This window comes from Microcaecilia unicolor, chromosome 7, assembly GCF_901765095.1.
Source record: "Microcaecilia unicolor chromosome 7, aMicUni1.1, whole genome shotgun sequence".
In the NCBI taxonomy this organism is placed as follows: Eukaryota; Metazoa; Chordata; class Amphibia; order Gymnophiona; family Siphonopidae; genus Microcaecilia; species Microcaecilia unicolor.
Genome location: NC_044037.1, coordinates 103,580,762 through 103,597,557, shown reverse-complemented (window position 1 = coordinate 103,597,557; position 16,796 = coordinate 103,580,762). Strand labels below are relative to the sequence as shown.

General features: G+C 45.0%; 1 protein-coding gene across 1 annotated transcript in view; it reads left to right on the top strand.

The window, feature by feature from the left end:
- The window catches only part of PPP4C (protein phosphatase 4 catalytic subunit), a 71,931-nt gene that overhangs the window by 20,261 nt on the left and 34,874 nt on the right, over window positions 1-16,796 (top strand). The window contains exons 2-3 of the mRNA XM_030209671.1: window positions 1,319-1,450; window positions 12,646-12,697. Of these exons, the coding sequence (XP_030065531.1) occupies window positions 1,353-1,450; window positions 12,646-12,697 (150 nt within the window). The 5' untranslated portion in view covers window positions 1,319-1,352. The remainder of the gene's footprint in view (window positions 1-1,318; window positions 1,451-12,645; window positions 12,698-16,796) is intronic.

Below are 16,796 nucleotides of genomic sequence, written 5' to 3'. Positions count from 1 at the left end.
ACACCCTTTTTTTTGGGTACTGATTTGCCACTTGTCTGGTCTGGTACGGATGACAAGGAAGGAAGGAATGTCTTGATGATTCTCTTTTTTAGTCCTACCAGTCCAGTCCAGAATCCCTTCCTCATTGATTTTGTTTCCTTTATCTGATATCTATTCCTATTTTATCCAGGTTTCATTCCTCCTGACTTTGAGATTGCTAACATAGTTATTTTCACACAGCTCCTCACTCAATGAAATACCTGAATGACAGTTCAGTATCTGCTTTGCTTGTTGGTACAAGTATTTATCGAATCTGGAAGTTATTCTTGCGTATGCAGTATGGGCATACAGTGAAATAATGAGTACTACTGCTTGGCTTTTCGACTACTGAACATTTTAGGGCTGCACTATTCCCTTAAAGAGGCAATTCATTCAGAATTACTTTGTTCTCTGTCTCCTGCTGGTGGATAGACATAAACCACTTGTCTGGACTGGCCTGGTAGTACTAAAGAAAAGAAAATTATCAGGTAAGACACTTTTTTTTTTCTTATTTGCCTTCGATTTATCATTTTTATAAACGGTTTTGTCTTTTGATAGTTTAAATAAGCTTACATTAAATACAAGGTGCTGCAGTTTTATTTCAGAGTTATTCCATATATGTAGAATAGGGAATTGGTATTTGCTCTGTGCTACTCAGCTTCTTGAAACTCTGTTGCTGTTTGTGTGGAGGAGAGATGAAGTTACTTGGTCCATGTGACAGATTCTCAGATCTCATCATTGTGCACTTCAATTGTGTGTTAGGAAGAGTCTGTGAATTGGCAGATGTTACTAGGTGCTTTATCTGGTCCACTCTATTGGTAGCTCTGTGATGCCAATGCAGAAAGCTACCTTGAGGGTAACCGGTCGGTTACCGCTAGTTGTATATGCATCTTACTTGATGAGCAGTCCAGAGAGGGGTTCAGCACAGGTGTTAACTCTTGCGGAAGGCATGGTGGACCCATGAGGCCATTAAGTGTATTGTTGCAATGCATAGAAGAAAGCAGTGGCTTTTAACATGTGCATAACAGAAGAAATTTTTTACGAGGTCCTGAGCATTGTAGAAAGGTTGGTTGATAGGCTTTCATACCCTTTCTGTGTTTTAAAATGCCTTGGGTTTTTTTTTTTTGTCCAACAGGAACAGTTATCTGCAACTGGTAACAGCACTAATGTCTCGTGTCTGAGCAAAAATGTGTCATTAATTTAATTTTTAGTAGAAGTCCCAGCCTGATGATGCTTGCACATATGGATGTCTCTTTAATTATCCATGATTTTTACAGTTTTATTTATTTTTAATTGCTAGAGGTGGTCAGAAAGCCTCTTAAGTGGAGGGGACGATGGCTGAGATCAGTGACCTGGACCGGCAGATAGAACAGCTGCGCCGCTGCGAGCTCATCAAGGAGAGTGAAGTGAAAGCACTCTGTGCCAAAGCTCGGTGAGTACCCTTCAGCCCTGCCTGCTGCTGCTTGCTTGGTTATATGTCGAAAAGTTCATTGGTTTGAGAGCTTTACACAGAGAACTTTTTTTGTTTTTTTGTTACATTTGTACCCTGCGCTTTCCCACTCATGGCAGGCTCAATGAACTAATCCCTACTTCTTGTGTTGTGGTATGAGTGGAGATTGGTAAGCTTGGCATGATGCTTCTATTTTGGTCCACGCTGCAGTATTTAGGAGAGGTATTTTGGCAGAGATGACTGAAGCAGAATTTCAGTTTTTTCCAAGGACAAACAGGATAGCAAGTTACATCATGGATGATGTCATTAATGTAGGCTGTGCAGGAAGCTTTCTAGCTCTTGAGTAACTCCACCATGCATGGGTCACTTCCGGCATGCTGCTGTTAAATGCGATCACTTCAGTCTTCATGTTTTTGCAGAACTGGTCAGATACAATGTCACTGGAGGTTTCTTCATGTTCTGTCACTGTTGTGCGGTATTTGTTTCCTGTTAGCCTCAGAGGTTTCTTGCTTGTTTCAAAGTTTCTTTATTTTTTCACATTGGCTGGTATAGGTATTGCTGAGGACCTCAGACTCTGTCAAGGTATTTATTATCAAAATCAAGTTGTTTTGCTGCTGCTATTTTTCTAGCCGATATGTTCAGGAAAAAAGCCCTTCTTCTTTAAGAAGTGCACTTGATGCAACAGGATCATATCAACTACAGATACCTACAACTGGTGCCTGCAATGCTTGGGGCCCATCCATAGTCTCCCTTGTATATTATTATTAATTATTAATTTAGATTTTGCTTGCACCTTTTTCAGTAGTAGCTCAAGGTGAGTTACATTCAGGTACTCTGGATATTTCTCAGATGTCCAAGAGGAGTCTCTTGTGGTCAAGGGAAGTAGTATAAGCATATTTTTGATGTTGAGAAGTCCAATCCATTCACTTCAGAATCAGAAGTGTTGGTCTCCTTGTGTCCTGGAGCTGACCTGGCATCATTCCATAGCGTCCCACAGATCAATCCAGAGACTTGCGTGTTATGTCCCTCTACCAGCAGGTGGAGATAGAGAGAACTTCAGAGGTTTGCTATATGTGGTCCTGTGCAGCCATCTCAACCTCAGTATTCTCTCTATCTAACAGGTGGAGGGTCATACCTGTGCAGCTCTGGATTGATCTGGCTCCTGTAGTTCAAGTGGGCCCTGTTGAGTGAGGTTGAGGTTCCGACTGCAGAACTCTGGTGTACACGTCCCTCCCTGGTTCCCACTGACATTTCATCCGTGTTCCCTGGGCTGGGGGCCTGCCTGCAGTTTCACTTCTGCCTTAAAAAAAAAAAAAAAAAAAGAAGCGGTTCCAGGTAAACTTTGCCTCTTTAAATTTATCATATGGAGGAGTACTGCGCAGCGACTCAGGCTGGGGGGGGGGGGGGGGGGGGGGGGGGAGTGTGTCCTGTTTGATGGAGGATTGCCGTTATTGTTTATGTTTACCCCCTCAGAAGCCGCATAACGCTGCTCCTGGTGTGGGAGCTGGAGAGCAGCGTTGGGAGATTGTGAGGCTTGTCGGCGGCAAAGCGCCATGAGTAAGCAGTGCAATGGGGACTCCCCTCAGGCGGGCGGTGGTGCCAAAGCGCTGGGGAACTTTTTGGTGGGAACCTTAGTGCAGGTGACATTTTTTTCTCTATTCAGACCTGTTCTGGCCTGCACATGGCATTCGAGCAGCTGACAGTGGAGCTTTCTTTGGCAGGACCTGACCCCAATGAGAGAGAGAGAGGGGGTGTTGCGGCTGAGCCGTTTTCTCCAGAATTTGTTTTACTCATGCATAAAGCCTTCCTTCTAAAGTGCTGAGGGGGTCCTCTGGAGATGGCCTCGGCCCTTGCCCAGCAGGGTCCGTCTGCTTCAGCTTCTCAGTTCTTGCTGCCTAAGTGTCCCCGGGTCGATTTTTTATTTTTATTTTTCCTTTTTGGACCTGGAAGAGAACTCAGACGTAGATGAGACCATTTTGTCTGAGAGTTCTCTTTCGGGGTCTGTGGACTTCATGGAGGAGGCTAATCTGCCTCAGAGGATGGCGATGACCCCACCGCGGTACCCCTTTTCCATAGGGAGGAACTTCCCTTCCTTATTGTGTGAGTGCTGGAAATTGTAGACATTTCCCCCTCCCCCCAGAGCTTCTTCTGGTCCGGCTCCTTCTCCCTCAGTTATGTCTGGCACTAAATGCCCACCTAGATCTTTTCACGTTCATAAAGCTATGAAGGTCCTTATTTCAGCTCAATGGGATATGCTGGACAGTGGGCCCAAGGTGGCTAGGGCGATGGGTCGCCTTTATGCTTTCCCAGTGACGGACTTGGAGTCCCTTAAGTTACCCACCGTGGATTCGTTGATTAGAGCAGTCAGAAAAAAGACCACTCTTCTGGTGGAGGATGGCACGGCGCTTGAGGATCCTCAGGATTGCAAGTTAGAGTCCTCCCTTAAGCTTTCTTTTGAAGTAGCAGCGCTCAGCCTTCAAGCTTCTGTTTGTGGGTCCTATGTGGCGCGGGCTTGTCTCTCGTGGGTTCAGAAGGCCTCCTCCTCGGAACTGATCAATTTTCTGCCAGCACTGGAGTCTGGTCTGGCATACACCTTGCAGACCTTCTTTATGACTTTTTGAGAGCATCTGCAAAAGGGGTTTCTCTCGCAGTCACAGCGCACCGTTGGATTTGGTTGTGGCATTGAAATCGTGTCTGGCGAGGTTGCCTTTCAGGGGGAAGCTGTGAGGATCTCAAGAAGATTGTTAAAGACCTGGGTGACTCCAAAGGCCAGTGCCTCCCAGAGGATAAACCTAGACAGTCAAGGGCAGGAGTACCCTGAAATAGGTTTAGGGATGCATGATGTTACCGTCCTGGCCGTGGAGCCTCCTTTCAGAAGACCCACTTTATGATGTTACCATCCTGGCCGTGGAGCCTCCTTTCAGAAGACCCACTTTTCCCAGAGGCCACAGCCCTTTCGCAGTGACCACTGGGCCGCAGTCTCTGGATCTAGAAATCAGCCAACGGCCAGAACTTTCCAATGATGGGGCCCTGATCCATCCCCTGCTGGTCATTGGGAGACGGCTGTCTCTCTTCCTGGGGGAGTGGACCAGGGTAATACCCGACGAATGGGTGTTGGAAGTCATCCAAGATGGCTACAACTGGAGTTCGCACACCCACTAGCGGTCTCCTTTTTCGAGTCTCCATGCAAGTGCCCCACCAAGGTAAGGGCAGTTAGGCAAACTTTGTCAAGCTTGCAATGTCTCGGGGTGGTATATCCAGTACAGCCAGCAGAGGTAGGACTTGGTCGCTACTCCATTTACTTCGTAGTTCCCAAAAAGGGCGAAACTCTTTGGCCAGTTCTAGACTTAAGTACATCAACAGGTACTCGTGAATCTGCCACTTTTGCATGAAGACACTGCGTTCAGTTATCGCGGGTGTGCAACCAGGAGTATTTTTGATGGCTCTCGAGCTCAAGGAGTATATTTGCATATCCTGATATGGGGGATTCAGGTGCATCATTTAGATGATTGGTTCATTCGCGCATCGTCTTATGAGGAGAGCCGGCGAGCTACAGACAGGGTGATCAGCCTCCTGTAGTCGCCTGGATGAGTGATCAATTTCCCAAAGTGCCATCTGCATCCCTCGCAGACCCTGGAATTTCTAGGCGTATGGTTCAGTACCCGGGCTGGGATGGTTTCCCTTCTGCCCGTTCGCAGTCTGTGATTGCAGGGTCAATTGCGGCACCTTGGGCATGGGATTATGTGTGGGTGTTGGGGTCTATGGCATCCACCTTGGATGTGGTTGCATGGTCCAGGAGCCACATGCAGCCGCTTCAATGGCATCTGCTTAGCTCATGGTTCCCCCTCGCGGAGGACTACATGATCCGGGTGCCATGATCCTTTCAACTCAAGACAGCGATAAGCTGGTGGCTAGTCCAGGGGAACTTCCTCAAGGGCGTCACTCTGGTGGCTCCGAAGTGGAGGATAGTAACAACGGATGCATTGCTCTGGCTGGGGAGCTCATTGCCTCAGTCAGACATCCCAGGGAACCTCGTCCCTTGTGGAAGCGGCTTGGTCCATCAACCGTCTGGAACTGAGAGCAATTCGCCTAGCCCTTCAGGAGTTCCTTTTCTTGTTAAGGGATCATTCAGTTTGAGTTAATTCGGATAATGTGACATCAGTGGCGTATGTAAACAGGCAAGGGGGCACCAGAAGTGCTCTCATGGCGCAAGAGGCGGAGAACCATCTGTCTCTTCTGTCAGTGGCGCACGTTGTGGGGTTGCAGAACATCCAGGTGGACTTTCTCAGTTGCCACAAGCTGGATCTGGGGAAATGGGAGCTCTCCCGTCTAGCCTTCGAACAGATAATGTCTCGTTGGGGTCTCCTGATAATGGACTTGATAGCAAGCAGGAGCAATTTGACAGTGCCCCGCTTTTTCAGCAGGGGACGGGAGTTGGGCTCAGATGGAATCGACTCCCTTCTTCAGCCTTGGCCCCGGGACCTCCTCTATGTCTTCCCTCCATGGCCCATGGTGGGCAGGATGATAGCCTGCATATCCAGTCACACCGGTCAGGTGATCCTGGTGGCCCTGGATTGGCCAGGATGTCCTTGGTACGCAAATCTGGTCTGGCTCCTGTTCGATTGCCCCCTTCGATTGACGGTGACAGACGGACTTCTACTTCAGGGTCCAGTCACTATGGAGAATCGCAACCCCTTCGGTCTTACAGCCTAGGCCTTGAAAAGGCATGGTTGAGGAGGAAAGGGTATCCGGACATGGTTATTGCCACCATGCTCCAGGCAAGGAAGTGCTCCACCTCTGTGTCTTATGCTAGGGTGAGGCGCACCTTTGAGTCGTGGTGTTTGAGTTCGGGGGCTTCAGCGACGTCAGCATCCGTTTCGGTTATTCTCGCATTCCTTCAAGAGGGGCTGCAGAAATCTCTCTCCTTGAGCTCGTTGAAGGTTCAGGTGGCTGCCTTAGCTTGCTTTAGGGGTCGTCTTCAGAGGGTGTCTATCGCAGCCCATCCTGATGTAGTTCATTTCTTGAGAGGAGTGAACCACCTGCGACCACCCTATGCGTCAGTGGTGCCAGACTGGAATCTGAACCTTGTTCTGAAATCTATGCAACGGCCTCCTTTCGAGCCCTTGACCAGTGTAATTTTGAAGGACCTCACTTTGAAAGCAGTTTTCCTGGTGGCTATTGCTTCGGCACGGAGGATTTCAGAGTTGCAGGCCCTAAGTGGGTGTGTCCATTAGGACTTCTTTCTTTTCTGCCCGAAGTTATACCTCATTTCCACAAGGGTCAGTTGCTACATTTGCCTGCTTTTCATTGAGAAGACTACCCTGAGCACTTCAGAGACCTTCGTTTTCTTGATGTTAGGCACATTCTTCTTCAGTATTTGGAGGTTACGAATGACTTTCGGTGTTTGGACCATCTCTTTGTGCTTTTTGGGAGACCCAAAAAAGGAGATATGGCCTCCAAAGCCACGATAGCCTGCTGGCTTTGGGAATCCATAGTTTCAGCATATGTATCTTTGGGGAGGTCGCCTCCGTTAAAGCTGCGAGTATACCCCACACATGCATAAGCTTCCTTGCATGCGGAATTGCGCTTGGTCTCCTTGGAAGATATCTGCAGGGCCGCTAAGTGGGCATCAGCCCATACCTTTATAGGCATTCTAGAGTGGATATAGCGGCTTGGCAGAAAAAGGTTTTCGGTGCCTTGGTTATCTCGTGGGGTTGGGGTTGTCCCTCCGTACTTGAGGACTGCTTTCGTGCATGTCACAAGTCTCTGCATTGATCTGTGGGACGCTGTGGAAAGAAAAATTAGTTCTCGCCTGATAATTTTCTTTCCATTAGTCCCAACAGATCAATCCAGTGGCCCACCCTTTTTTTACTTCCGCGAGGATTCGGTTTCTGTTTTGGTGTTTTCGTCTGTTGGGTGGATGTTCCTTCATGTGGTTTATTAATAAAAAGAAAAGAGAAATCCATGATTGTGAGTTGTGGAGCGATTGTGGGAGTCTGCTTCGCTGGTTCTCCCGCTGCGGCAGGTAAGGTTCCTTATGTCATTTCCTAGAGGCAGGAAAGTTTTACTTCTGGAAATTTCCTTTCTTCCACTGCTTTGGTATTGATCATACTGAGGTTGAGATGGCTGCATGGAACCACATATAGCAAACCTCTGAAGTTCTGTCTATCTCCACCTGCTAGTAGAGGGACATAACCCACAAGTCTCTGGATTGATCTGTTGGGACTAATGGAAAGAAAATTACCAGGTGAGAACTAATTTTCCAATCCCACCCAGAGGACTCACAATATTGAATGGCAGGCAGATCCAATATTCACTAGGGGAAAATAATAAATCCAGCTGGGAAAACCAGCTTCTAGACAGAGGCAGGGAGGCATCAACATCACACCTCATTGTTGAGCACTGTGACCTTCAGGTCTTTGCTGTCTTTGAAATGGCCCCAATTTGAGGACCACTCATCCTCTTCTGTATGCGAGGGTGTATAACAGCCTCCAAGAAACCTAGTCATGGCTTCTGATATTCCTAGGCCACTCTTACTGCGTTTCCTACACCTTAAGTTGATGGTAGCCTTCGAGGATCAGCTCATGAGGAGATGGCATCATTGCAGAGAGACATCCAGCTGGTCTGACGGATTTATGGAGTGTCTGCAGGGAAGGCTTTGGCAGAGATGTAGACAAGCCTCGAAGTCCCTCTACTATACTGTAAGGGTAGGAAGCTTTACTGAGGCATCAGAGATCATCACTATCTCATCACTCACGGCCTGACTGTGATGTAAGGAGGTTGAGAAAGGCAGACACCCATACTTCTCTTCTAGGATATTTTTCTCGGCCTGACTGACAGTGAGCTGGATGTTTTATCTGAAGAGGGTTCAGCTGGCCTATTATTAGACCTATCTCCCCACATGAGAGGAGCTCTCATTCACTGAATTTGTAAGGAAAATGGCTGATGCTGTTCTATTTAAGTTAGAGATGGAGAAGGTACCTGGGGCAGAAATATTGGACATCATCCAATTTCTTACCGTCATGTCCCCCCCCCCCCCCCCAACCCCCAAAAGATCTTGTGACAGGGTCTCTTCACAGAATCCTACAGGGTGTACAGATGAGAATATGGGAAACACTCCCCCCCCTCCCCAAATGCTACTTATTAACAAGAAGTTCAACTCTTATAAAGTCGTGAAGGTTAGATGTGGTTATATCTATTCAACTTGCTATATGAAATATCCTTTTGTATAATCACTATTTTGAGAAGCCCAGGTTTTGCCCATGGAGCAGCTCTCAATACTGTCGCCTTGGTGGGCATCAGTGTCTGGGTTGTCCCATACAGTGACCTCAACATCGGGAGGAAGCTCTCTGGGGTCAGGTGGTAGATCAGTCCCTTGGTGTCCTGACCGACCTGAGGCAGACTGGTCATAGGAGTCTGACGGAGAGCCAGACTACTTCTTGGAGGACAGGTCTTATGGCATTCCCTCAGACCTCTCGCCTTCACAGGAGAGAAGGAAGTCTTCTTCTGAGACTCTCTTCTTCACGGGGTTTGTTAAGGAGATGGCAGCTGCTCTCCCATTTAAGTTGGAAATGGAGGATGAGTCTAGGGCAGATTTGTTGACCATTCTGGACTACAACTCTTTCCCCTAGGGAAGCAGTCACCGCACCTCTCCATTCTGTTCTCAAAGAGGCATAGTTGAAGAATTGGGAGACCCCTCTTTTTGGATAGGTTACTTCCAAGAAGGTGGATTCAATGTATCATATTCAAAAAGGCTCCTGGATTCAGGAAGGCCCAGTTTCCCCAACATTCTGGTGGTTGAATTGGCTCTGAAAAGGGCCAGGAGCTCCAGGGCTTATTCCTCGGCTCCCCCAGGCAGAGAGGCCCAGTTACTGGATTCTTTTAGGAGGAAAGTGTTTCATGCCTCGATGCTCATTTTTCGCATGCAGCTTACCAGCTCTACACGAGCCTGTATTTGAAGACTGTAGTGAGGAGTGTACTAGACTTTGCAGACACTCTCCCACCAGAGCAGGCCGCAGAGCTTTGCCAGCTGGCTATGAAGCAGGAGGTGTACAGGACATACCTAGCCAAGGGCACGTTTGATATTTTTGACATTGCATCCAGACTCTGCCTTGAGTGTTGGGATGCGTAGGCTCTTGTAGCTGTGCGTCTCAGACCTCGAACCAGCAGTTCAGGAGAGATTGGCAGATGTTCCATGCAGAGGGGTTTACCTTTTTGGGGACAAGTTGGAGAAGGTTATGGATTTCATTAAGAAACACTCTGACATCATCGAGTCCCTTTTCAGGCAAGCGCCTCCTGCGTCCACTTCTTCTTGGAGGTTTTTGGCGGGGCCTCAGAGGAGCACATACTACTCTCAAAGGCGTGGGTTCACTCCTCCTTCCCGTCCTGCCCAACAGGCTCAGCAGCAGAACACCCAGAAGCTCCAACTGGCTGTCCAGTCAAAGCTAGAGACGGGCTTTTGACCGGCTTCAAGAGATCACAGCCACCATCCAAGTAGCTGTACCAGATGCCCTACTGGTAGGGGGGAGGCTGAATTTTTTTTCTTTCCAGGAAAGATGACTGCTTGTAACCTCCAACTGGTGGGTTCTCCAAATAGTCAACTACGGTTACACACTTCATTGGCAACACCAGATTGCCCATCGACAGGAAGTATTGCAGAGGAACTCTACCCTTCTGAAGGCCAATGCGGTTGAGCTCGTTCTACCAGGGTAAAAAGGGAAGGGATTATGTTCCAGGTACTCCTTGTGCCCAAGAAAACGGGGGGATCATGTCCCATCCTGAAAGTTAAGCATGACAAGGAAACCATGAATCCTCATTGCTCCATTCTGGCTGAGGAAGGTATGGCTCCATTTTGAGATTGGAGCCAGCAAGGGCAATCCGCAGTGTTCAACCCATTTAGACTCCAATCTCAAATTGGCTGCTGGGACCTCCCACAGCAGCCTTGTGAGACTTCTGTGGGAAGTTCCGGCAGCCATTTTGTCAGTGGAGCTGGCATGGTTAAGAGCTACTGAGAATTGCTACCCCCCTTTCTAGCTAGGACATGCTTCAGTGAGGAACCCCTGAAGGAGAGTACATGGAACTCAGTTTGGGAATTACTGCTCTAGGCAGCCATTTCCCCAGGATGATGTCACTTCCTCCCAACAGATATTTAGTTATATTTATTTTAAATCTTTTTTTATTAAATTGCAGTATCAACAATAATAATTTCAAAATGAACTTGATGCACAAATAGATAGTGAACTTGTACTCTTATAGTTCTCTCTGAAACAATACATAATATTGAAAAACATAAAAATTCCCACCAGCTATTCCCAAAACCCTACCCATCCACCTCCCCACCCAAATTCAAAGACTAAACATTGTTAAACCCAGAATAATAATCAAAGCTGCCTGGAGGGTTCCCCAAGGATATTGATGTTGATGCTTCTGGCTCGGGGTGAAAGGGAGTGAAGGTAAGAGTCCCAAGTAGCCAAAAATCTCCATTTACATTTTTGAAAGTCCTTCACTTCCTTACACAATGCTCCAAGAAATTCAGTCCTGTAGATTCCTATGACAAAAATACCTGGTTTACCTGGCCTGGACTAAATTTTAATTTCCCCCTAAGAGGCAAGAAGAGTAAGCTATGGGAATCCTGGCCCAGAGCAAGAGTTATAGCTTTTTAGATCCTCTATAGAGGACTTAATAAAACATGCTTGGGGAGGGGTTGCATTTTAACATGTAATAGAAAATTAGGGTGTAAAGGTGCAAAATATTCCTTCTCCACTTCATAAGGGGTATAATCTTCCATACCATTTATCTAATCCCCTAAATGTCTTAACAGGCACACCTAATTACACAATTTAAAATCAGATATAACTAAGCTGCCGTTCTTCTAGTTGCCCACTAAAAAGTCAAACTGAAGTCTAAGCTGTTTTTCTCCCCAGCAAAAATGCCCTAATTCCCTAAGCGTAGTGCCAAGACGCTCCCTAAGAACGCTAGAGGTGTAGATAACCACCTAGAAAAGATTTACCATTTGTATTAATGCAATTGTACCTGTAAGGGAGAGAGAGAGGTCCTGCCAAGTTCTCAACAGAGTCCTGGTATGTGCAGTCATCCAGCTGATATTAAGTTTGTACAACTGTGTAGTATTCGTGGACAAGATGACCGCCAAATAAGTAAATGATCCCTCTGCCCATCATAAAGGAAAAGGGCCATGCCAGATCCATCTTATTGATTTAAAGGAGGGAAGCCTCAGACTTTTCAAAATTCAGGTTGAAACCGGAGAAGTCTCCATATTCCCGAAGACTCTCATAAGAATCTTCAGAGAATCCTTCAGCCCTGTCAGATGTACCAGTAAGTCATCTGCTAATGTCATGATTTTAATAGCCTGTGGACACTCCTCCAACCTCGGGGTTTTGCATAATCTCTCAAGTAAGTGGATCTAGGGTTACAACAAATAGTAAAGGGGATAGTGGGCAATGTTGCAGAGTCCCTCAACCAGTGAAAATTGGGTTGGAAAAAGTCCCATTGACCCAAACCCGAGCTTCAATGTAATCCTGTCCATCCAGATATTTATTTTTTAGTGCCAATTTAGGTAGCAGAATGGGGTGGGCCATGAGTACTGTGGCCAAACCAATATTTTGTACAGCACAGTTATCAGACAGCCAGAGAGCTTGGGAGCTCAGCTGAGAATGGTTTGTGTGGTCCCTCTAACCAAAGAGATATGGACTGTCCCTACGTGTCCAACTTCTTCCTTCCCTGAACCATTCCAGTTTGAAAGTGGTTTCTTTTTTGTTTTTAAGTTGAAGCAATAAACTGTCCAAAAGGAAATATACCAAGTTGTTTAATGTTGTACTGTTTATTGTACTTTGTCTTATTTTGATTAAAAGTAAAACAGCAACAAATTACCAGATTTGGGCTGAATGTGAATAAATGATGATGATATTGATCTCATCTGTCCTGCCCAAGTCCAGGAGCTTCCTTAATGGCATTGTTAAGAGCAGTTATGCCAAGTATGTTGGGCTGCAAAGGTTTTGTTAGTTCTGTGTTGCTGATTTCTGGTGCTGCTGCTGTTCAAATCAGTCAAGGATTTGCTGGAACATGTCTTGTGGTGGGATGGGGTAGCAAGTAAAGGAGGTGTACCTTTTCACTTTCTTGATTGTATTTTCTCCCATTTCCCCTTTTTTCCCCCCCTTCAGGGAAATCTTGGTAGAAGAGAGCAACGTGCAGAGAGTGGACTCACCAGTCACGGTAAGAATGAGTTTGGGGGAGGGGGCAGATGCTTGTAATTGTGGAATAGTGACATTGCGGGAAAATGTATTCTTTGCCCATTTTACTTTTTTTTGGGGGGGGGGGGGGGGGATTGCAGTTGACTGAATTAGTTCTATAAAGATTCAATTAATCGTTAGTACACCATTTATATCCTTGACAGACAAGTAAGGAGATGCCAGCACACTCCAAGGTAACACCACCAGAGCCTGTGTGCCACCAGCCTGTGCTACCAACAGCTACTATATCCCCACCTCTTTGATTTCAGCACTTAATTCTTCTTTCAGTCAGCTATGGGTGGTATAAAAGCAATTAAGCTATCCTTCAGGCAAGTGTTTACATGCTGCAGGGATCTGTACTGGGACTGGTGCTATTTAACTTATTTATAAATTATCTGGAATTTAGAACGATAAGTGAGATGATTAAATTTACAGATGACACAAAACTATTCAAGGTTGTTAAAAACACAGGCGAACTGTGAAAAATTACAGGAAGACCTTAGGAAATTAGAAGATTGAGCATTCAATTGGCACATGAAATTTAATGTGAACTAATGCAGAGTGATGCACATTGGGAAGAATAACCCAAATCCTGATGCTGGGGTCCACCTTGGGGGTCAGCACCCAAGAAAAAGATCTAGGTGTCATTTTAGACAGTGTGCTGAAATCTTCTGTCCAGTGTGTGGTGGCGACCAAAAAAGCAAACGATGCTGGGAATTATTAGGAAAGGGATGGTAAATAAGACCAAGAATATTATAGTGCCTCTGTATTGCTCCATGGTGCAACTTCACCTTGAGTATTGCGTTCAGTTCTGATTGTTGTATTTCAAAATAGATGTAGCAGAATTAGAAAAGGTTTAAAGAAAAGTGTCCAAAGTGATAAAGGGGGGGATGGGACTCCTCTCGTATGAGGAAAGGCTAAAGAGGTTAGGGCGCTTCAGCTTGGAAAAGAGACGCCTGAGGGGAGATATGATTGAAGTCTACAAAATCCTGAGTGATGTAGAACAAGTAGAAGTGAATAGACTTTTTTTTTTTTGTACTCTTTCAAAAAGTACAAAGACTAGGGGTCACTCAACAAAGTTACATGGAAATGCATTTAAAACAAATGGGAAGAAATATTTTAATAGTTACCCTCTGGAACTTGTTGCCAGAGGATGTAGTATCAGTAGTTAGTGTATCTGAGTTTAAAAAAGGTTTTGACAAGTTCTGGAGGAAAAGTCCATAGTCTGCCATTGAGAAAGACATTGGGAAAGCCACTTCTTGCCCTGGGATTTGTAGTATGGAATCTTACTTCTGTTTGGGTTTCTACCAGGTACTTGTGACCTGGATTGGCCACTGTTGGAAACATGATACTGGGCTAGATGGAGCATAGGTCTAACCTAGTATGGCATGTTCTTATGCCCACATAAGCCTGGAAACAAAGACTAACCCCCCCCCCCCCTCCCCCCGAAAAAAAAAAAACCCCAAAACAAACCTTCCAGAAGGCTGTGCAGCTTCGATCAGACCAAGAAGTAGAGTATAAAGGTCAGAGCATTGAAAAAGGTAAGGGAAAAATCTAATTTATCAATATTCATCAGAGAAAAGCCACAGATTATCAGAGTTTGATCCATTCAAAGTCACTCCATAAAAAATGGAAGAGTACTTCTCTTTTAAAGAAATGACCCTTCAATCTCAAGGATGAGCTTCAACACCTGTTAATGTTTTGTCCAGCCCTTAAACCTCTGCCATTCAACTCAAGCAGCTTGTAAGAAGGAGCGCAGCCTTCTTATTAGAGAATATGAATCCCCCTCACAGCCTCCAAACAAATTTTTGCACTATTACCAGTTCCAATAGTCAAAAACCATCAGTGGTCTCTGTCTCACTCAAACTAGGGCTCAATGATTGCCCCTGCTATCAAGATGACATCATTCACTCCAAAGTATCTCACTGTCCGATAAGTGGGCTTTAGTGCCGGTTCAATCGGCTACCTTCAGGCCTGAGCACCTGCAACCTTTGTCTGAAGAACAGCCTACCACAGAAGAATGGTTAGTTCATACTGTAAATTCTTACAGATAATTTCTAAAGCACTTTCCCTGAGTTTCACTCAAGCCCCAGGTAATTGGAAGGATTTTAAGTCAATTTTCAATCCTTTAATGGTTCAAAAGAAGTAATAGCTTTATCAGATCCTTCAAGATCTAGAACTGGTGTAGAAATGATAGTGTATTAGGTAGGAAATTGGTGAATTGTTCCATTGTATTGAAACTATATTATATTAATTGTTAAAAAATATTTTAGAGTGTCTTTTCTCTGCTTGTTCCTTTGTATTATCTTCTGATGATACGTCTGTGTAAACACAGAAGAACACATCCTTGCAGTCAACAAAGCAAACACAAACACAGCAAAGGGGTCTGAAAATAATACCCAGACAATGTGAAAGTATAAAACATTTAATATCATCCAAGACTTGACATGGATGGTGTTTTGGCCTGATAGGACTGCATCAGAAGTCTTAAGGAGATGTGAAATGACAAATCTGTCTGGAATCAAACACGTCAGGAGTTGAAAATAAAGTCTCAAACAGCGGTGGTATTAAGATGGATGCCAATCCAATACTAGAAGAGACTGTAAAGCTCTTTACTTCTTGATTCAGTCAAATGCTAGAGTCATTTTGGCATTACTATTTGGCTGAATCGAGAAGTAAAGAGCTTTACAGTAGAGAGCTGCACAGGGTTAGTGGGAATACTGCAGGGATCCCCTCCAGGTGTATGGGACTCCTGCGGGGATGGACGTAGGTCCTGCAGGGTTTCTGTGGAAGTGTAGTGCCAGGCCAGCCTACCTCTCCTTTCCTTGTGTTTATAAGTTAGTTTAGCAATTATAATAAATTAATGGATATGGCTGATAGCCTTGAAATCACCATAAGCACTGAGAGGGAACGGTACCAACATGGGCCACTGTTAAGTTGGATTATTTTAGTACAGGGGATGGGTGGTGACAGTTTAGATTCAAGTGGGGTAGGTGGGGATGGGTTAGATTCCATTGGGGATGGGTGAAATTTCTGTCCCCATGCAATTCTCTACAGTCTCTCTTCTAGTATTGGATTGGCATCTATCTTAATACTACAACTGTTTGAGACTTTAATTTTATTTTCAACTCCTGACACGTTTGATTCCAGATAGATTTTTAATTTCACATCTCTTTAACACTCCCGATACAGTCCGAAACATGGCCCGTGTCGAGTCTTGGATGATACCAAAAGTTTTATACCTTCACATCGTCTGGGTACTATTTTCAGTCACCGCTGTGATAATATGCCAATACCATGTTGTTTTAATGCTAGATCTATATGTAATAAGTTCTTACTTTTAAGAGACTTTATAGCTATTAGGACTAATTTTTATTAACGAAACTTGGTTATGCACTCACTCAAGTCCTATAGTAGCAGAAGTATGCCCTCCTGGTTATACTACATTTCAAGTACCAAGAAATGATAGGAAAGGTGGGTGTTTGGCTGTTAAGAACTTTTTATCATTGGTATATAGACCTCCAGGTTATTGGTCTTAAGCGGATTTTATATGCCAGTACAAAATGTACTCATCTAGTAATTTGGGGGGATTTTAACTTGCATCTGGAAAAACAGGGTGATGGTGATGATGATATTGAATTTTTATCAGTATTAGATAAGCACATTTTGATTTTCCAAAGTTTGTCCCTACTCATGAAAAGGGTCATGCATTGGATTTAGTAGTGAGTGATTCAGGATTAGTATTGTTTAGTTCCTGGACTCCAGTGTATGATCATTATTGTAATTTTACTTTAAATTGTAAGTTTTTATCATCTATAAAGGAAGAGCAGACTAGATATACTAGGGGGAAGATAGATGAGAAGCTGTTAAGACCCTGACAAGCAGGAGGAGTAGCCTAGTGGTTAACGCGGCAGGCTTTGATCCTAGTGAACTGGGTTTGATTCCCACTGCAGCTCCTTGTGACTCTGGGCAAGTCACTTGACTTTCCATTGGCCCAATGACCTGTATATAATCTTTCCCTTTAACAGACTGGAATAATGTTTCTTCAAGCACTCTTGATGAAATAGCGCTGCTGAAAGTTA